General features: G+C 37.6%; 1 protein-coding gene across 1 annotated transcript; it reads right to left on the bottom strand.

Moving 5' to 3' along the window:
- Positions 1-158: 158 nt before the first annotated feature.
- dnaaf5 (dynein axonemal assembly factor 5) lies at positions 159-22,258 on the bottom strand. Its single transcript, XM_051888615.1, has 13 exons — positions 21,640-22,258; positions 18,639-18,823; positions 18,321-18,445; positions 17,799-17,917; positions 17,219-17,451; positions 16,273-16,503; positions 10,939-11,082; positions 10,261-10,429; positions 8,343-8,490; positions 6,027-6,177; positions 5,140-5,296; positions 4,761-4,952; positions 159-540 (listed from the first exon to the last, which is right to left on the bottom strand). The coding sequence occupies exons 1-13, from the start codon at positions 22,205-22,207 to the stop codon at positions 416-418; spliced, it is 2,547 nt and encodes an 848-aa protein (XP_051744575.1). The 5' UTR covers positions 22,208-22,258; the 3' UTR covers positions 159-415.
- Between the last annotated feature and the right edge of the window lie 154 nt (positions 22,259-22,412).

The raw sequence follows: 22,412 nt of genomic DNA, 5'->3' as shown, positions 1-22,412 counted from the left end.
ATGAATTTGTACTTTTAGAACCAATGTGGTTTAACCATAATTTACTACTTAAAATGACAGTAATATCAATTGTTTATGACTGTTTATGTATTAGTTCTTGACTTTTATGCTTAAAGTACTCAACACATCTGCTAAAACAAATGTGAAATAAAACAATGTTTAATAAACAAGTTTATTTAATAAAAAATGTGAATTAAATCAATAAAGATGTCAATATCAAATAGAAAGGCACATTTCAAACAATTAGTTTAAATAAAGTTCATTTTGAAATCTGTAAAACAACCTTGGTGAACACAACTGAAGCTAAAAAAAAAAAAAACATTGGACTTGGTAAGGTTATCCACTCACAAAGCCTGTGATTTGCCTGTTTACATCTGCATAAAACACAGTAAAGAAACAGTCACAGATGTCTCTGTTATAATGAGTGAATGTGCTGGAGGAGTTTATCGCAGTACTCAGGGCAGCGCTGTTTCTCTCTCACCGCCTCCGCTTGCTGCTGTAAGAGACCACGATCCACTGCGCTGGCCACTTTCAGAACCTCTGTGACAGGGAAAAAGGGGTGGTGTGTATCAGCATATAATACACACAGCAAGACTTGTGACAGAATGGTTTGATGAACATGAAAGTGAAGTTGAACACCTCTCATGGCTTCCACAGTCACCAGGGGTCTGTTCTTCATACCTCGCTTAATACATCTGAGATGATTTAACAGATGCTAGATCTTTTAATTGCGATAACTGAACTCGAACTGAACTCAAATGAATTTGTGGATTTGATTAAAACAGGGGTTTTCAAACCTGTTCTGGAGGGCTCCTAGCCCTGCACATTTTGAATGTCTCCCTCATTTGACACACCCACTTCAGGTCTTGCAGTCTCTACTAATGAGCTGATGAGTTGAATCAGGTGTGTTAAATGTGTAGTGCTGGGGGTCCTCCAGGACAGGTTTGAAAACTCCTGGATTAAAATATCTGGATTGAGATTACTGCACGTTCTTGTGTTCATTGGAAAAGGCAGATGTATTGATACTCGAAACCACGATCAGCAATGCAGCGATTGGCTGGTGACAAGACAGCAACGTAGTGACATATTAAAGAAAAGAACACACACCTGATGAAAAAGTTATAATAGATAAATATACTGTTTTTTGTACACGGTTCCCAACTATTTCCATTACTTCATGATTTCTAGTATTTGTACAGGCTTTGCATTTTATTTCAATGGTGTACCTGTGAAGCAGATTTGTTACCTGATACACCATTAATTAAAGTTTCTTAAGGGTCAAGAACATTTTTTTTTAATGGCACAGCAGACAGCATTTTCTTTTACAAAGTTATCTGCATCTCCTGCGCTGCATCAAGCCACTCCAATAATAGCTGTTATAAATTAATGCACGGCTTTGACTAACTGTCCATCATGTGTGTAAAACTCCAATGAAATTATTAGGAAAGTATTCCCTCACAAATAAATCTCTCAATGAGTAAAGCTGGCTGTGTCTATATTATAATAGACTACACAACATTATATTATTATTATTTCCAAATTTATTTTTTAAATCATTATTATTATTTTAAAGTATTATTGTCCCTGGTTCTTTAGGGTACTCTTGTAAGACAGTAGCAGTGGCTGGGACAGACTTTAAGGATCACCTCGGCATTAAAAGATGCAATCTAATCCTGTTTACATGACAGGGTTTCTACAGGTTTCATTAAATCTAATTTAATGCTTTTTAATGGCAATTTTTAAAATTTTATGCCATATATATATATGCCGCTAAATGTCGATAGATGACGACATACGGCAATTAGAAAATTCATCATGTCGTTGTATTCGCATTCTGCCAAGTGTCAGCCCTTTACATTTGTTTGCTTCTCTGCTGCTACCCTTTTGCTCACATAATATATTTTAATACAGCCAAATTCCCAATAAAATTGTTTCATCTATATATTTTTTCTGTTTTTGTTGTCATTCAATATGAAATGGTGACTGAAACACGGCCCATTAAGATTACATACAGGGCTCGACATTAAGCCTTCTCATGTGGACACGCGTAAATCGGTCATTCACTTGTACGAGTAAAACAGTTGCTTGTCCAGAAAAAAAAATAGTATTTTTTTTTTTTGTGGTGGAAATATACATTTGTTCTGAAGTAATATCCTTTCAGAATATTGCAGCTTTGACATAATTATGTAAATCTGCATATTTTTGATTGATTACAACTGCATTAAATAATGTTATGGGATTGTTTTAAATATTTTTTGAAAATACAAATAAGAAATGTTGGGAAGAAATTATACTTTTAAAAATGAAACTAAACCACCAGTAGGTGGCGGCAAGTAACTGTCTTGATGAGTGAGTCATTGAGTCATTCATTCAAGCGATTCATTCAAATGGCCGATTCGGTCAAAACGCTGAATTGTTAATTGAACTGTTGTATGAAATCAGTGTCACGTTTTTAATCGTGATGGTAGGCTAACCTATTTAGGAAAACAGCATTCTTGGTCGTGTAGTTTTGCTTACCAGTATTAAGTTGTAAAAACCCCACATTTTGAATTTTTACCGCAGTATGTTTAACCAAGTTTCTTTTTGTGTGTGCTTCAGTCAGGTTAGAAGCAATAGTATCTATTTTATTCGTTCTCTGACACATCCTCAAGTGAATGCTCTGCGCCGAAAGCAAAATCTCACGCTCGTGCGGTAGTACCGGTGGGTCTCGGAAGCTGGATCAGGTTAACAAGTCGCTATATTCGTCACAACGCGCTTTCTTAGAAAAAAAGTCGCAAAAGGGGTCTGAAAAGGCGCTAAGTTGGCAACACTGATGCAGCCTTCCGTCTCCATGTCCCAGCCCGCCGCTGTCCAAACCGGCGTTACGGCAATTTTGCACCGGCCGGAGGCAATTACCAAACTGGTTCCGTTTGCTTATCACACCAATGTACATATTTTACGACAGCAAATCAAAGTTATTAATTATTTATGCTTTATTCAAAATAAACTGGTAGTATTATTTTTCTTCAAAACTATCTAAAAAATTTAATGCCTGTAGAAATAAAATTTAATGCTTTTTAATGCCATTTAAGGCCTTAATTTTCGCAAAATCCATTTAATGACTTTTAATGCTTTTTAATGCCCCGCGGATACCCTGCATGAAATAAGCTGCTCCCGAGCAGGTTTGAGCTTACGGACTTGTTGCTCCCAGGATGAGCTTCGAAGAACCGAACAATTCTGGATCATGTCAAATTTTCAACAGTGAAAAACTACTGAGTAATTGAGAAATCCAGGTACGAAGAACGGACCCCCGATCTAAATATTAATCTAAAGTAAGAAAACGGTCTCCTCTAGCAGCATCATATAGTGACCTGGCCGCTGTTTTGTATTTTTATATCTTTTAAAATGTAATTTATTCCTGTGATCAAAGCTGAATTTTCAGCATCATTACTCCAGTCTTCAGTGTCACATGATCCTTCAGAAATCATTCTGATATGATGATTAGATGCTCAAGAAACATTAATTATTGTTATCAATGTTAAAAACAGTTGTGATGCTTCATATTTTTGTGGAAACTGTGAAAAATGTTTTTCAGGATTATTTATGTAATGTATGTATGTTTGCTATATATATATATATATATCACATTTTTTGTAGTTTATCTTAATGGGAGGTTCATAATGAAACTTTGACTATAATTAACTGGTCTATTGTTGCACGCACACTTCATTCATTTCGATAATGATAAATGTCATTATTTTGCAGTGTGATTATGCAAAAGTGTCCACTATTTTACCTTTTCCAAAAAAAAAAAAAAAAAAGGCTCACCATTTAGGAACAAAGAAGAGCCCATAAAGCTCATTTGTGTTCTTTCAGCAGTCATGTCTTTGTTGTGGGGATTTGGTTTTATCCTGATTTGTTTGGTCGGGGGATTTACTTTTATCCGCCGCTTTATACGTTTGTAAGTGCACCAGAAAACAACGTTTTCTTTGTGTAAAGAAAGGGGTGAATTTCCTCAGTAACTCAAGCACAGTTGTGAGAGTGCTGTTATTATAAGCTTAACCAATGGAATGAGGGATTATGGGATATGGCAAGTCTGGTGTTATAATGGACATTAATCACATCTGGGGTGTCTTTGAAATACAAGATGCGTTTAAGAGCAAAACGACAAGAAGAGGAAAACAAGATCAGACGGTGTTTTCCCCCAGGTCTGTGGTGCTGTACACATGATGCCAAATATTATTACTGAATAAACCCCTTTTGTAAAATACAAATGCATTGACTTCACATCAGGATCACCCTGTCGGGGCTTATTTTGCAATATCAACCGGATGAGCATTATGCCCTGCTTACTATATGTACATTTTCAACATCCTTTGTGGGTTTAAAGCTTAATTAGGGGGTATGAAGAGTTTCTGTACTCTGTTAGTGTGTGCACTAGGACACACTGACATAGGATTATGGGAAGGTGTTGACAGCCCATGACCCGGCTGGAGGCAGGCCAGTAGCAGAGGAGCGTGTGATGGATAGAGTGTAAAAATGCAAGATTAATGAGGCTCTTTGAAGTGAAGAACAGGGAGATCAGTGAAGTGGACCGTAGATGAACGCAACACCATTAACACGGACCTGAATCACTTCCTTATGCAGCAGGAAGAGATTTATCTTACACCGCAACAGTGTCGACACGAATATAACTGTCATCAGTCACAATTCAAGTCAAAACATCAGATTATTACAGCAGAAATGAAGGATGACTGCCGTTTGTATCCGTGCACCCTTACCGAGGACTGAATCCTGGACTTTGGTGTCGGGGTCGTCCATGTAGAGCAGCAGCTGCTGGAACAGGAACTCCAGGTGTGGGCGGCATGAGTGAGGGTCGTAGTTTTTCCACAGAGATGAGAACCATGTGCTCAGAGACTTCAGCGCTTCGAGACGGACGTCTTCACTGCTGTCATCCACACGCTTCAGCAGCTCTGTAACACAAACAGACACGCTCATGGAAGCACCTACAACCTCACAGAGACCAAAAGATACACCAAAGATATTTAACACACTGCACTTCTATCCTTCACAGACACATTTTCATCAGTCATAGTAAATATGCTGCTCTGAATAAGGCCTCTTCTCTTGCATTGTTTTACAGTATGTACGATGAGATACCTGGATAGATGTTGTTGAGTGAGTCAGGGCTGAGCTGTTGTGCTGTGAGTTTCAGCAGCGAGTGAAGAGATCTACAGGCCAGAAGACGAGCCAGTTTAGAGTCTTCCTCCAGCGCAGAGATCAGCTGCGTTCTCAGAGTCTCCTCCAATGACACAACCTGAAGCACATCAACATCACTCACACTAAGAATCCTGAAGAAAGGTATCACGGTTTCAACAAAAATATTAATCAGCACAACTGTTTTCGACATTGGTAATAATCAGAAATGTTTCTTGAGCATCAAATCATCATATTAGAATGATTTCTGAAGGATCATGTGACACTGAAGACTGGAGTAATGATGCTAAAAAAATTCACAGGAATAAATTACATTTTTAAATATATTAAAAATAGAAAACATTGTGAAATATTATTCCATTTTAAAATAGAATATTACTGTTTTTACTAAACTTTGATTAAAAAAAGCAGCCTAGGTGAGAAAAAGAGACAAAATCTTGCCAACTCCAAACATGATGTAATTATATTTTTCATCGATACTCAAAAAGTCAGCAGATATTAACCATAACATTTACAAAATCATTTACTGCCTTAATAAATGTACTTCTTAATAAAATTTCCTAATCTTATTATGCACAATTACTCAAATTAATAATCTTCATCATAATATAATTCCCTGCACCTGCAAAATGATTTTTTAAATTACTTAAATCATGTTTCAAACTTTTTTAATCAGTTTAAATAATATTATAATACCACCTTATTTTATTGCCTACTGAATATTCAATTTCACTCGTGAATATGTCAAATTAGAGAACTTAAAACCAAAATGCTGCTTCATGCGGTCTTAATGTTTAGTGATAGTTGAGTCGATGTGTGTGTGTTATTACTCGCTCCGCTGGGAAAGTTGCCCCATGCAGGACAGCTAACAGGCAGCTGAGAGCAGCGGTCCTGACAGCCGCGGCAGATCGACCCGAACGCCACACCAGATTAGGCAACAACAAATCCTGCAGGACCATCTCCATGTATTCACCAAACCTCCTAGAGAGAGAAAACACATTATTAAGACAAACTTTTTGACAGACATGATACCTTTTTTTTGTAATATATATATATATATATATATATATATATATATATAAAGCTGCAGTCTGCAAGTTTTGCCTCTTTGTCGCCATCTCTGTTCGAAACCTGCAATTGCAGTTATTTGCGGAATTATCATCTTTACGTGGGTTGTGAATCGGCACAGCTCCTCAGCGTGGATGAATCTAATGTTTTGAGGAGTATGTATGGCTGTCAGTCACTGCACTGGTGGATACTGTGGAAGTATGACCAAAATAAGAATTTATAAAATTTAGAAATTTAGAAAATGTCATCTGAACAAGTAAGTAACTTCTGCTACTTTTGTTCTGACCAACTGAGAGAAAAAGCATCAGGCCTACAATAAATCGCGCTGGCAATGAAGATTAAATCTAACGATCACTTTGATCATGTCAAACCGTACAAATTATTATTATTGTTATACTTTGTTCTCAAATTGTTATTGTTAACAACATCAGCATTGCGTGACTATGTGTATTTAGTGTGTATTAGCGTTACCTGTAGATTTCAATTTCTGTAGCCACTCCGCAGAGCAAAAGCATTGACAAATCATTTTTCATTGTGTCCCGTTAGGGGCTCCGTATGCGCTCAATTGAGGCCGATAAATATTTTTATCTGACAAGAAGACATGCGCATAAACTACGAAGGAAACACATTTAATGAATAAATCTCTCGATGCGCAACATAAAACTCATGTGACTTTGCCTCAGCAGTGGATGTGATTGTAAAACTGGACTAACCAGCGGACAAATTTCATTGGATAATTTCTCAAATGTTGGTTTGATCATTCTGAAATGCCTGAGCCAAAGTCTGTCATTAGAATGATTTGGTTTAATTCCCTCACAGAAACGTCTTACAAGATTGGGTTCACAAATACCAGGCATCTTTGCACTATTTACATTGTATACAACTAAGTTGCAAACCTTTTAGCAATGCAATTGTCCATTTTTTCGTAATGCAAAAATTTTCGGCCGAAACTATGGAAGCCTGTTTCCGTCACTAAATAAAAAAATAAAAAGAGTAATTGCGGCTTTTTATCTCAGAATTCTGACTTTTTTTCTCACAAATGTGAGTTATAAAGTCAGAATTCTGAGATATGAACTCGCAATTGTGTGATATAAAGTCACAATTCTGACTTTTTTTCCTCGCAATTCTGACTATATCACGCAATTGAGAGTTTATATCTCAGAATTGTGACTTTATAACTCGCAACTGTGAGAAAAGAAGTCAGAATTGTGAGAAAAAAAAGTCAGAATTGTGAGATATAAACTCGCAATTGCGAGATAAAAAGTTGCAATTACTGTTTTTATTTTTTTATTTAGTGGCGGAAACAGGCTTCCATATGAAACAGCTATTTTCGGTTTTGGGCCTAAATGGTTTTGGAGGGCCGAAATCAGTGACAGAAACAGACACGACTGTGTTCAGCATCTATTTCATGCACACAATGTGGATAAGCTACAGCAGTTAAACATGTGGACACTAGCTCTGGATTAACCATATTAATTTCTTGATTTTAATCTGGAATGATATGGTTTCTTGAATCTAAAATCTTTTAGCCTGTGCTGTGTTCTGTTGATGCATGAACAAAACTTCAAGTCTATGATACGTCTTGATTTAGATGTGTGGTGTCTTTCCTTTCACTCTCCTCTTATTTCACTTTGCAAATCAAAGACCCACATGAAACAGAGGAATTTGAGGTGAACGCCACATGAAAAGAGGGGATTTTTCTACAAATCTGAAGGGGACTATCCTGATGTATTACTATATTGCTGTAATTACGAAGGGTTGTCTTTGGAATACATAGTATTTAGATCCTTATCAGGCATCACAAAAGATCTCCATCCTAAGATCTTCTTAAAATGCATAAATCATTGTAATTATGCATGTTTAAGCACATATTTAAGCAGTGGTGGGATACTGTATATATACAATAACAAGAGCTCAGCTGTGTAGTAGTTAACCATTGCAGTTCCCTGTTTCAATGCTGTCGGGTATGACAGTATTTCATCAAGAACTTTAACATATTCTGTTAGGATGCAGAATACACAATAACTACATTAAGTAATATCTGTGTTTGTGTGATCAGATGTGACTGATAAACTGACCCCTGTGAGTCCAGTGTGTTGCTGGCATCCAGCAGTAGTTTGGACAGCATGGTGAAGATGTGAAGTCTCATCTCGGGGTCTCGACTGGGTTCAATGCAACTCTTCACCAGAGGCAAGAGGGTTGGAAGAAACTCGCCCACCACTGGACCTAAAAGAAATCATACAAATGATAAGACGAAAAAATAAAATATTGGTATTTTATTTTATTTATTAATATTTTTTCAATATTAGATTACTTTTTTTTTTTTTTTTTTTTGAGAATTTTTACTCCATTTATAGTGTCTTATTTTATTAATTATTTCCTTTTATTAAAGTTTGTTTTAATTTTACACAACCATTCAAAATGTTTGGGATCAATATATATAAAATCTTTTAGTCTGTGCTGTTTTCTGTTGATGTGTAAACAAAACTTCACTAAACATTTGTAGCGTGCCTGCCACCCAAAAAGCTTTGTGCTTTGTTACTTTTAATATGAAGCAAAGTCTTAAAAATTCAGTTGATTTTATTACGAAATTCAAACAATAAATGCCATTTTGGCGACTTTTAATATGGTGTGACAGGTCTGTAACCTCAGTTCAAGTGGCGCACTTAAACCAATCATCCCATCTCCTCTTTACTACTAGTTACAGCACCAAATAAACATGGGTGAACACCAAAAGGCATGCTGAAAAATACATTACAATTTACCAAAATGAATAATCACTCAATCAGTGTTTTAACCAAGAAAAGACGTCAATAAAACAGCTTGTAGGCTCTAAAACATTACATTTACCTCAAGAAAGCTATTCAATGTCCATAAACTCACTAGTTAGCTAGAAAAAAAAGCGTTTTGTTAAATGTATGCACTGTATTACTCATTATATTTTTTACTTTACCTGTTAGTGATGTCTTATTTAATTTAATGCACGTTTGAATAAGTCTGTCATGAAAACAAGTTATTACAGAGTTTACTGTTGTTTAAATGTTTATATTTCACCAACAAACTGGAGCAGAAACAATTCTGTTATTAAAAAGTTGATATAAAAACTGTCTTATGTACAATTTAAAATGTTTGCAAACTCAGTTTTAGCTATTTGAGTGTTCATTATTAAGTTTGATTATATTATATTTTTATAATTTCTTTATTTATTTTGTTTTCGGTCAAATGCGTCCTGAATTTTCAGTTTCGGCCCAGAATTTTCATTTTGGTGCATCCCTACAAATAACACTAAATTAGTGAATAATTAAAGGATTAGTTCACTTTCAAATGAAAATTAGCCCAAGATTTACTCACCCTCAAGCCATCCTAGGTGTATATGACTTTCTTCTTTCTGATGAACACAATCGGAGAAATATTCATAAATATCCTGACGCATCCGAGCTTTATAATGGCAGTGAGTGGGATCAAGTATGAGCTGAAGAAAGTGCCTCCGTCCACATCCATCCATCATAAACATACTCCACACGGCTCGGCATGGAATGCGGTCTGGCGGAAGCTAGATATTTTACTTCATAACTTGTTAAATATGGATTTTTTTTTACACAAACACATCACTTCACTTCAGAAGGACTTTATTAACCCCCCTGGAGCCGTGTGGAGTACATTTATGATGGATGGATGTGGATGGAGGCACTTTCTTCAGCTCATACTCGTTGATCCCGTTCACTGCCATTATAGAGCTCGGATGCGTCAGGATATTTATTAATATAACTCCAATTGTGTTTATCAGAAAGAAGAAAGTCATATACATCTAGGATAGCTTCAGGGTGAGTAAAGCTTGGGCTAATTTTCATTTGAAAGTAAACCAATCCTTAAAGCGAAGAATGTGACTGCTCACTCCGAGGGATGTTATTTATGTATTTCTTTAATGAGTTCAGTTCTTAGATTGTGTGCGTCTACAAAGAATGTGGCCCAGCTGCGAATGAAACACACACTCACCGGACTGCATGACGATGATCTCCAGCTGTGTTTTCTGAATGGAGTAACTGGTCCAGGTGTGATGCGAGTCAGACAGCCACTGCAGCAGATCTGCCATGTGCTGTCGGTACAAGTCACACGCTCCACTGAGACCCTGCGCCTCACACAAACTCCTCAATGATTCTTCTGCCTGAGAAAGACAGAATAATCTTCAAATATTTCATCTACTGTCAATCCATCTACTGCTGTGAACTAAACTGTAAATAATACTGCATAATCACTCATATAAAGTGACCAGTGAGTCACATTTCATGTTTTTAATGTCACCATGAAATCAAAATTTGGAATACAAAAATGGAATATTGCAGTATTTATTATAAATGATTTATCCGTGCACATCTTTTTTTTTTTTTTAATTCACAAACCCTCATAATCTTTAATCAAAATAACTCTCCCTCCCTCTTGCAGCTCATCTCTTCTCTGATGATGTGTTTACTGGAGTGTGGGCGGGGCAACCTGTCACTCACATGAGATCCACCAATAGCAAACCACAACCATCCAATTAATTCCCCATTGAAAAAATCAAAATCAACTTTCTTAAGACCTTGCAGTATGTTGAATATAATGAAATTAGATCAGTCATATCTAATGTTTAAAGCTGAATTTATGTATGGGAAATGGCGTACGTGTGGGTTTTACCTTGTTGTGCTGTTCCTGCTGTGAGGCGAGACTCTGAACTGACACCAGAACCTTCAGCAGCTGCAGACTGATGACGTCACAGTCCACCTGACACACACACAGCACGGCATCCACACACACCAACAACTGATCCAGATACAGTGCCTGAGAGACAAAAAACGAAACATGCAAACATTTTACATCTGCACTTTTAATACTTTTTGTTTAATGTTAATTATGTCATTTATTCCTTTTTGTTTGCTTTACAGTTTAATTTCTAATTTTACTCTGGACTATAATTTAATTTAATTTAATTTAATTTAATTTAATTTAAATTTAATTATTGTTGCTATATTTGTTGTCTATATGACCTATTTTATACTATTTTGACAAATGAAGAGTTTTTGTCATGCCAATTAAGGACACTAAAACACACATTTAAACTCTCTGACCTCGTAAAGCAGTCCAAAACACACGATGAGCTTTTCTTTCCATCAGTCTCTGTTATTTTCCTACCCCACTGCATTTTTACCCACCCTTAAAACCCAACCTTGTGTCTATTTCCATGCAGTGATCACATGTCTAGACAAAGTGTCACATTCACAGCAACAAGAGGATCATGACACCGTTTCCTCCACTCAGCGGTTCTGTCATTAACAGGGGCAGGATGATTAACCTGCAGGTGTTTTCACTGGCCTACAGGAAGTGTGTGTGTGTGTGTGGGACACTTTTACTACTAATTTAAGAAGGCAAAACTGAAAAGAACTACAAAGAATTATGACTTTCTCTTTTTACTTACATCCAGGACAAGAATATGATTTATGCATGTACTTATGTATGTAAAAGAAAAAACTAAAACTAAATAAGGTAGACAGGGTTATGCGCATATAAAAAAAATGATAAAATACAATAAAATGAAGTACACAGGTTTATGTACAGCTAAAAAAATAAAATACGAGGTAGACAGGGTTATACGAAGATAAAATAGAGGTAGAAAGGGTTATGCATGCACAGGTAAAAAACAAAACCAAAAAAAACTAAACAAAACAAAATAATAAAATAAAATAAAATAAAATAAAATAAAATAAAATAAAATAAAATAAAACAAAACAAAATAAAATAAAATAAAATAAAATAAAAACAATAGCAGACAGGGTTATGGACAAGTAAAATAAATAAATAAATTAATTAAATAAATAAATATTATTAAGTAGACATGGTTATGCACAGGTATAAATAAAATAAAATAAAAATAGCAGACAGGGTTACGCACAGGTAAAAAATAAAATAAAATAGAATAAAATAAAAAATAAATAGATTTTATTTAAATAGATTTAAATAAAAATGGCAGAGAGCAGACCAGGTTATGCACAGTTAAAAAAAAAAAAATAAAAAAAAATAAAAATCATTATAAAATAATATTTTAAGTAGGCACTGTTAGTTGATGGTGTGGAGTTTATATAATATATATATATATATATATATATATAAAATATATTTTTTCCATTATGTAATGTAATAAAAGACTCATTTTAAAGATGTCACTTTATGGGCAGGTTTCCAGATCGAACTTACACTCGTAAAACAGAAGCATGTGCTCTAGTTCACGCCTAGGGCTGTCAGAGGAGTGATTGACAGGTCTGACAACTGTTTTAAACTGATCGTCCTAACCAACACTCTTTGCCATTCATGTCCGTCTGGCTCTTCTTGTCCATAAATGTGCTCCTGTCTCCACAACGGCCCCTCAGCAGAAGCATGTCTCGTCCCACCCTGTCTCCAGCTCGTCTTTTTTCAGGACAGAGGTGAGCAGGCCACAGCTGTCAGCTATGACATGAGCCGGCAGGTATGCATGCATACATGTATATTCTCTAATATAGATCTGAAATTTTATGTTGACCTTCCTTAAGACAGCTGAGATTTACATTCCTGCTTGTAGTCCCATAGCAACACCGAAAACAAAACACGGAAAGCTGGTGCTTCTGTTTTCCATGTCCTACAGGCATCGCAAATCCAATTCATAACACATTACACAAGTGCACATCTTCTGTTAAAGCCCCACAACATCTAACATATCCTCAAAAGAGGACTGCAGGCGTATTATTTCCTTGCCTTGTTCCTACACTGTACTTGATTCCGATGGTTTTGGAAAACAGACAGTTGAAAGTGCTCTGACAACAACTACATCAAAGAGCAGGCTGACTTCAAAGCTGCAGTGTACAGGAAAGATCAGAGCATCTGCCTCTGTTCACTCAACAGTGGGTTTCACTGCTACTCCACAGACTGTGGCTCATGACACCAAAAACAGGATTCTTCTTGCTCTTTGAAATAAAAGAGTTTGATGCTTTATTATAGACATATTCTAAAATTCACTCAACACAAAAAAAAAAACTAAGCAGTGTTATTTTAATATTTAAGGAGACTTAATATTCAGGAATATTATTGATTTGATGGCACTGGCACTAGTGGATGAGAACAAAACTTGAGAACTGAATTGAGCTGGATGATGAAATCGCTGGTTTCTGCAGAGCTGCTTTAGTTGAATCGACTTAATTGACAAATTTTTCAACATCAACACTGTTACTGAACTAAATCAACATTGAACTGACTCGAGCTGAATAGTGACACTGTTGCCTTCTGTTGAGCTGTTTGAACCGAACTCATTTAAAAATTGATGAACTTTACTCAGTTATTGAACTGAACTGAATCAACACTGAACTGACTTGAGGCCTCATGACATCCTTACAACTGGTTTCTGACATGTTGATAAGCTAAGAAAGTAATTCTGTAATAAGATAAAATTGTCAAAGACTGGGAAAAAGATAATTAAAAAGTGTAAAATAGTCCATTTTAATTAGATCAAACTACTTTTAATCAACTCTTTTCAGCATTGAATGAAATATAATTTTACTGTTCAAAAGTTTCTAAAGTCTCTATAAAGTCAATGTTGAAAACAGTTGTGCTGCGTCATATTTTTGTGGAAAATGTGATAGATTATTTTTCAGGATTCTTTGATGAATAGAAAGATAAAAAGAACAGCATTAATTTGAAATAGAAATATTTTGTAACATTATAAATGTCTTTACTGTTACTTTTAATCAAATTAAAGAGGACCTATTATTACCTCTTTTTACAAGATGTAATATACGTCTCTGGTGTCCATAGAGTGTGTATGTGAAGTTTTAGCTCACAATACCCCATAGATCATTTATTATATTGTGTTAAAATTGCCACTTTTTTGGTTGTGAGTGAAAACGCGCCGTTTTTGAGTGTGTCCCTTTGAATGCAAATGAGCCGTTGCTCCCGGCCCCCTTCCAGAAGAGGATGGAGTTTCAATAACTCATGTTCCAGCATACCGGAAACAACAAAACAGGACAATCTCACGCACCAAAAATGTCAGAAATGGCATTCATGCACAGTTTTTAATTGTAAAACTCTTATTTATGATTATTCCGATAGCACGTGAAGGCAGCATCAGCTTTGAAAATGAAGTTTGAGTACGAAGAGTTGGTATTGACCCATCTCTCAGAATCAACCTTTGTGAAAATCTAGTGTTGAACATACTGATTAGTGCTAACGTACAAGACTTTACCTACTTTTTTCACGACATTTCCTTCGAAAATGAAATTGAACCTCAGTGAATCAGATGGCGGGAGTCTATGGAGACTCTTATGTCCGCTGGTACATCCCAAATCACAACATTTGTAATGCCTCTTTGGCGCAGACATTGTTAAACTCCAGCTGCTACAGTGAGGATACAAAAATAACAGACTCTGGGCAGATCATCACCGGTTGTGGGCGGGGTTTCTCCCTACAATGGCGTAATTGTAGGGGAGAATCTGAATCAGCTCGTTTGAAGAGGCTGCTTCTGATTTATGGGAATTATGAAAAAAGAGCAAGTGGATTTTTACCATTATAGGCTGGTTGTTTACACACAATGCAGACACACATTGGTGTTCAAACACCTTATAAAAGTGAATTTTGCATAATAAGTCCCCTTTAATGCATCCTTGCTGAATAAAAGTATTAATTTCTTTTTTTAAATGAACAAATAAATACTGATCCCAAACTTTTTTTTTCTTTATAGTCATCATTTTTCTTATCTGTCAGATTAATCAGAGTTCATTACAATACTTTTTGCGATTGCATTCACCATGAAGGACGCAGCATTAGATTAATTCATGCTTCTTAAAAGGCAAAATAATTATGCTATGATGCCTTAAAATGCCATCTAGGTAGGTAGCTCACTAAATTTCGGAACAGAGCTACTGTATTTTTTTAAACACATATTCACAGTCAGAATAATATTCATTCCCTCTCCCCCCTCTCAATTTCCAGACAGTCATTGTATTAGCTACTGTGGTATTAAAAACAGGATAATTTGCCATTTCCTTCCCTAAAGCTGACAAAAACCAGTGTCTCGCCTCCCTTTTTTGTCTCAGTCATCTCTACAGGACAGTCAGAGGTCCTGCAACATCTGTGATGAACCATGTCTTTATTGTGTGTCACCATCTCCCAGCCAATGCTTTTGAGGCCACAATATTTAACGGAAGGAAAACTTTGTGAGATTCTGCCATGAATTCTGAGATGAAACATGGACAGCTGGACCAAAGTATGCAGGATTGTGGTGGACACAAGTGGGGGTCAGGGCAAAATTAGTCATTTTTCTTTTAGTGCTTTTAATTACACTACAGAGAAAAATTCTGCAAAGCCCTCAGGGGTGGTGACTTGGCTCAGAAGAGATGGTGGACTCAAAAAATAGAGTGTTATTTTGGATATCAAAGTGAGCCGAATGTGGGTTGAGAGGAAACCAGGGCCAGACTCTTGGGTCTGGGTGGGATTTTTCCACTCGGTCTGACAGAGATATGTTCTAACACATCTGCAACATGAATATGTGCGTGTGTGTGTTTGAGGGGTCTGGAAATATGTAATAAAACACATTCCTTAGGAAAACTACATTTGAAATGCTTAAGTCTAAAATTAAACTAGCCAATAAATGTTAAAAACAGTTGTTTTAATGTAAAACAGGAAGAAAACATATGTGTGACATGATTTTGTAAAACTGCTGCCATGGAAAGGTTCACACATACACAGATTTTATCACTGGACGTCACCAAGTGGCTGTACTGTTGGTAGAGGTCATTTCTACTGTTTAAAGCCCTAATGTTATTGGTTGGCTGCATAACTGCACAACAAATGTGATAAATTCCCAGTAAAACACCTAAAATTGTCAACTTTGATAGACAATAAATTAATTCTGGTTGCTTTGCCGTGGCAAGTCACTGTGTGAACACAGCTTTGCAATGGATACTAAACACTCAAGAGCAGGTAGAAGTCAGAAATGTAATTGACTCTCACCTGTTGGGACCCCTGACAGACTTCAGGTTGTGCAAGCATGTTTCCAATTTTTAACAGGTGAGGTCGTAGCACCTCCCTTGGACTCCCTCTTAATATGGCCCCCAGAACCATGAGAGGAGTCCAGGGAGCAGAAGACGAGCAGGAAGTGGAGTCCTCAACGTGAGGTAACAGCAACTTGAGGTAGACCTCTGGACTGACAAATGCTCCCAAGAGCTTTGCTGACTCCAAACACTGTCAAAGAGAGCGACAGGAAGCCATTGAAATAATAATAAAAAAGATTTATACAGACATCTCATAAAATGAGATTATCAGTGTTCAAACAATTTACTAAAATACACTTAAGTCTTTGCTTGAAGTTGAAATAAAAGAAAGTAGTGTAAAAAATCAAATAAAACTGGACGGATGGACAAAGATGGCCAGCCAGACAGACAGCCAGACAGCTATACAGACAGACAAACAGACAGACAGACAGCTAGCCAGCCAGCCAGCCAGACAGAGAGACAGACAGCTAGACAGCCAGACAGACAGCCAGATAACTAGACAGCCAGCCAGCCAGCCAGCCAGACAGACAGAGATACAGATAGCTAGACAGCCAGCCAGACAGACAGACAGCTAGACAGCCAGCCAACCAGACAGACAGACAGCCAGACAGAGATACAGACAGACAGACAGCTAGACAGCCAGCCAGCCAGACAGAGATACAGACAGACAGACAGACAGCTAGACAACCAGCCAGCCAGACAGACAGACAGACAGACAGAGATAAAGACAGACAGCTAGACAGACAGACAGACAGCTAGACAGACAATGCCAGACAGATAGATGCCTTTTTAATTAGGAGGTTCTGAAACTTGTTTATAAAACCACTGCACTGAGAAATGTTAAGTGGCCTCATTAAATCAACATTCTCAAAGATGATCCTGATTGGTTGTGTTAGTCCTGTTACCTGTGTTCTGACGTCAGGCTCAGGGTCCGCACAGGCATGGTACAGAACCGTGAGCAGGGACTGCAGGTGTTGTGTACAGTGATCTTCAGCATGCAGCAGCAGAGCCCGCAGCAGCTGGGCCGTCTTCACTCGCGTCTGCACTAACCAGTCACCAATGTCCCGGCCCAACGCAGGAAGCAGCTTAGACAGATTCCTCACCACCAGCTCCCTGCAGCCCAGCCCGGGACGCTCTCCTGTCCAAGAAAAAAGGGAAAACATCGTATTCCAGTGTTCCCCAATCACAGCTAGTACCTTTTGATTTGTTTTAAACATACACTACAGTTCAAAAGTTTGGGATTGGTAAGATTTTTTTGTTTTTTTTTGTTTTTTTGAAAGAAGTCTCTTATGCTCACCAATGTATTTATTTGTTAAAAAAATACAGTAAGGGCCGGTTCAGACAGAATGCGTTTTTGCTGATTAAAACGCAAGAAAAAAAAGGCACAAGGTCTAGAGACATATTTTTGTAAGTTTAAAATTAAAAAAAAGTATCTATAACATGAATTTTAGGAAAGAAGGTCATTCTGTTATTAGTCAATCTCACCTCCAGATGTGTAAAGGGCAGGTGCAGGCAGCAGAAAGTCCATCTTATCCTTCAGATCATCCTCATTTTCCTTCTCCCATTGGGATCCTACTTGTTTCCATAAGTCCTCAGCAAGACACCTGGATAAATTAATTTAAAATCACAAAATAGTAATTTTTCACAGGAAAGGACTAAAGAGATAGACAAGAAGACAGATACACTACTGTTCAAAAGTTAGGCTCATTAAAGGTAAAATTACAACAATATATTCAAATAGAAAGCAATTATTTTAAATTGTAATATTTCACAAGCCTTAGTAGTATACATAAGTAGCTATGTTTCCATCCACCTATTTTTATGCGCATTTTGGGATATTGCATAAACAATATGGAAAGATGTTCTAAAAATGTGAATTTACTGAATAAATCCTTCAATGTGTAACAAAAAACTCATGTGACTTTGCCTCAGCTGTGGATGTGACTCAATTTTACTAGTTTTCATGACATTTAGAGGCTTGGAAAACGCCTGTGCATTTGTTTTCACCTGATTTCAGGGATCTCATCACTGAGACTGCTCAGAAGCAGTGGGATGAGCTTGTGGAAGTAGGAATATCTGTCCGGCAGGTGGAGAAGCCAATCACCTACAACTACGGTAACGGCCTTCCTCACCTGAACACATCAGCACAACAATAAATCATTCCCTTGTGGAATACATAACATCTGTGCCATGTAAAAAAGGAATTATATTTCATATTTAGCAGAAGAATTTCTTGGAACGATATCAAAAACAAGGCATATTTTTTAAATAACTCATCGATCAAGAATGTTTTCAGTCAAACAAACCTAAGTGCTGCCAGCTTACCCGTGGCGAGTCATCAAACAATCTCTGAGCCAAGTGGGATAAGACGTCATCTACATTTTTGCCTGCACTGTGCCGAATGACCGCGCCAGTGGCCTGTGTGGCAGAAACTCTCACTTGGGAATGCTGGTGAGAAATAGTCAGCAACAGAGGCTTCAGAAGACTCTCGGCCTGCAGGTGAAAATGATCTGGGCAAAGATAGACAGAAACTTGCACATTACTATCCCAACTGTGTCTGTGATTGTCTAATTGATATATGAAGATCTTAATGAGCTGGTTCATTTGTGCTTGATGAGGTTTGGAGGAAGGTAGACCTTCAGGATTGGCCACCCCTGATATGGACAGTTGAGATACAGTGTATATGCATAAGGTTGAGTAATATGTCTGTTAAGATTCATTATACAGGAGTTAAGTGACAAACTGGCCTTAGATATGTTATGTATATACACCGATGAGCCAAAACATTATGACCACCTGCTAATATGCTGTTGGTCCTTGGTGTGCTGCCAAAACAGCGTCGAGCTGAGAGGCATGGACTCTACAAGACCCCTGAAGATCTTTGAACTTTGATCAATTGGATTGAGATCAGGGGATTTTGGAGGCCAGAGCAACACCTTGAGCACTTCATCATCAGTGTTGGGGAAAGCCACTCTGGATTGCAGAAGAAGAAAGTTCAACACTCTTAGTTCAGCAATAAAAAAAGAAAAAAGAAACACAAATGTCATGTTTATCGAAGTCATTTTTGCTTATTATTATGGTTGAATTAGATCATTGCAGCAAAGACATTGCTTAATAAAGTGAGATTTAATACATAAAGTATATTTGTTTTATTTAACATGTGATTATTGCAGGTTTGCGTATTTCGCATTTCACAGTTTTTATTCATTTTGAGGAATACTGAATCTATTTTTGTGCAAGTGAGATGAGCATTATACATAATCATCATCATGTTTATTACACAGCACACACAACAGATGCCAGATTTCTCTCAACATGATGACAGGAGAGCTGTCAACAAATAAATGGGAAAACAAAGTAACTTGCGTTACTAATTTGAAAAAGAAACTCAGATATTTTGTTGTAATTTTAAAAGTAATGAGTTACTTTACTCGTTACTTGAAAAAGTAATCTGATAGCGTAACTCGCTTGTAATGCGTTACCCCCAACACTGTTCAGCATGTTCCTCAAACTATTCCTGAACAATGTGTGCAGTGGCAGGGTGCTTTATCCGAGAAGGTGCTCACTGCAGAGCAAATGGGTGGAGCTTACGTTAGCTCCCCCTCGCTGGACGTTTAACGAGGGGGGAGCGAATGTACAACCACACCCTAATCCTACCCTAACTCTACGCACAACTCTATCTCTCCACCCCACTGGACGTCCAGAGAGGAGAAGCTGGCCATCATAGACTCTGCAGTGAGTACCACTTGCATTATTCTGCTGAAAGAGGTCACTTCCACTGGGGAACACCATTGTCATGAACAGTGTTGTGGGTAACGTGTTACAAGTAATGCTAGTTACATAATTAGATTACTTTTTTCAAGTAACTAGTAAAATAACGCATTACTTTAAAATTTACAGCAAAATATCAGGGTTACTTTTTCAAATAAGTAACGCAAGTTACTTTGTTTTCCCATTTATTGACTGACAGCTCTCCTGTCCTCATGTTGAGAGAAATGGGAAGTGCAGAGGCGTTGTTTGCGCTGTGTGAACATGATGGTTATTCTAGACTAGTTCTAGACTGCATGTGAGCAGACATTCGGTGCGTTCCAAACGGGATATATTGCCCTCCGAAGGGCACTTCGGAGTGAAAACAATCATGGCCGCCATATTGAAGGGTCGTTCCAAACCGAAGTGCTCAAAACTGGCCACTTCAAAGGGCTCTTCGGAATGAAGGATTTCAAAGGGTACAACTGATGGACACTTCGGGCCCCCATGATCCTTTGCACAGGGAAGTTGTTTGACGTCACAGAATAGGTACAGGAGTAACCTCCTGTTGACTTCGATTTTACCTATAAATGTATATATAGCATTTTTCTATACTACTGCAATATTTATACAAGTTAGATTTGGTACATTATTGTGGTAAAAATGACATTGTACAACAAAAATACTTTACAGCTCCCTTTATCAGTCCATTCAAATGTTTCCAATACATAGACACAATATACATTATATTTAAAGTAAAAGACCGGCAGTAGCTTTTAAATTGCATTAAATCTGGTTGTTTTAACCAAAATTATGCTGTAAGATGTTTTTTTTCAACTACATTTAAGTACCCTCTTATAGGCTAACCTGCAATTTTGCAAATTCCCTGTTTATTCCCATCAATTCCCATATATTCCTGATAATTCCCATATATTCCCGTTAATTTCCATGGAAAGTTTCCAGCTTTGAAAATTCCCGGAATTTTGCAACCCTAGCCACAGTAGACCTTCTGTTGGCTTGGTCCAGATGGGATAGCCTTCGTTGCCCTCATGCATCGATTAGCCTTTGGCGTCCAACACCCTGTCTCCGGTTTGTGGTTTGTCTCTCCTCAAACAACTGTTGGTAAATTCTCACCACTGCTGACCGGGAGCAACTCACAAGCCTTGCCGGTTCAGAGATACTCTAATCTATTCACCTTGCCATAACAATTTGCCCTTGTCAAAGTCATTCAGATCTTTATTCTTGCCCATTTCTCCTGCATCCAACACTTTGATTACAAGAACTGATTGCTTGCTTGCCATCTAATCTACCCAGACCTTAATATGTGGCCTTGTTAGGAGATGATCAACAATATTTGCTTCACCTGTGACTGGTCATAATGTTTTGGCTCATCATTGTTTACACATACAAGGCATCAGTCTGGCCATGTTACCATGACAACCAACAACATACCCAAGGCCAGTTTACACTATAACACACTTTAATGATACAAATGACATGTGAAAGTGTATTTACGCATAATATACTGTATCTCAACAGTCTTTTGAAGCACATCAACAGGTTGAGGAAGTCCACTTACCAGGAACACACTGTGCAAAACTGATGGTGCATTTACAGCTCTCTTTCTTGACTTCAGGGAAGGGGTCTGTGATGGTTCTCTGCAGGATCTTTATTATGTCATCCAGGTAGGGGGCCAGTTGCCTGCCGCACACCTCCACCAGCAGAGAGAGCATCTCCATCAGAGCCAGTCTAAGCTCCTCCGCCGGCTCCAGGATCTCCTTCCCTCCGAGCCTCTGCGCCAGGGTGGGCATGAGATAGGGCAGAGAGTCTTCAGGTTTGGGGACAGATCTAATAAACCCTGTGATGATCTGAATAGCAGTGTCTCTGCATGTCTCCGCAGGATCTGACAGACATTTTAGCAGCGCCTTCAGCAAACCGGCGAAAAGCTCCTGCAGCGCAGCGCTGGACAAACGCTGCTCGACCGTTTCTCTCTTCACCGCTTCTAGAGCTCGTCTTCTCGCGCTTTTGTTGTCCTCGTTTAAACAGTTTAAATGGCGAGCCAGAGATTTTAAAACATCCGCTGCAGCACGATCATCACTGGCGGTCGCCATTGCTCCCTCACGTGTGTTGTTGTTGCTGGTTGTCATGACCACTACGACTGTAGATTGCGACAGCTCAGATGGGTTTACGGTAGATGCACATTCAAAACAGTTAAACTTTATTTGATTTCTTTTATTATGGTCAGACCAATATTTTTCACAAAGAAAAAAAAAACAGATAATGATAAGGCTCAAAATTATTTGTAATGAGATGGTGGGTGGAATATATAGGCATTTTTTTTTTTTCATCAGA

This window comes from Ctenopharyngodon idella, chromosome 3 (assembly GCF_019924925.1).
Source record: "Ctenopharyngodon idella isolate HZGC_01 chromosome 3, HZGC01, whole genome shotgun sequence".
In the NCBI taxonomy this organism is placed as follows: domain Eukaryota; kingdom Metazoa; phylum Chordata; class Actinopteri; order Cypriniformes; family Xenocyprididae; genus Ctenopharyngodon; species Ctenopharyngodon idella.
The sequence above is the reverse complement of the archived record's forward strand: the minus strand, read 5'-3'. Positions and strand labels throughout refer to the sequence as shown.

Coding starts and splice junctions, on each gene's coding strand:
- dnaaf5 (XM_051888615.1), bottom strand. CDS start 22,207: ATGACAACCAGCAACAACAACACACGTGAGGGAGCAATGGCGACCGCC. Junction 17,918..18,320: donor GATGAGATCCCTGAAATCAG/GTGAAAACAAAT, acceptor TAATTTATCCAG/GTGTCTTGCTGAGGACTTAT. Junction 5,297..6,026: donor CAACTTTCCCAGCGGAGCGA/GTAATAACACAC, acceptor GATGTGCTTCAG/GTTGTGTCATTGGAGGAGAC.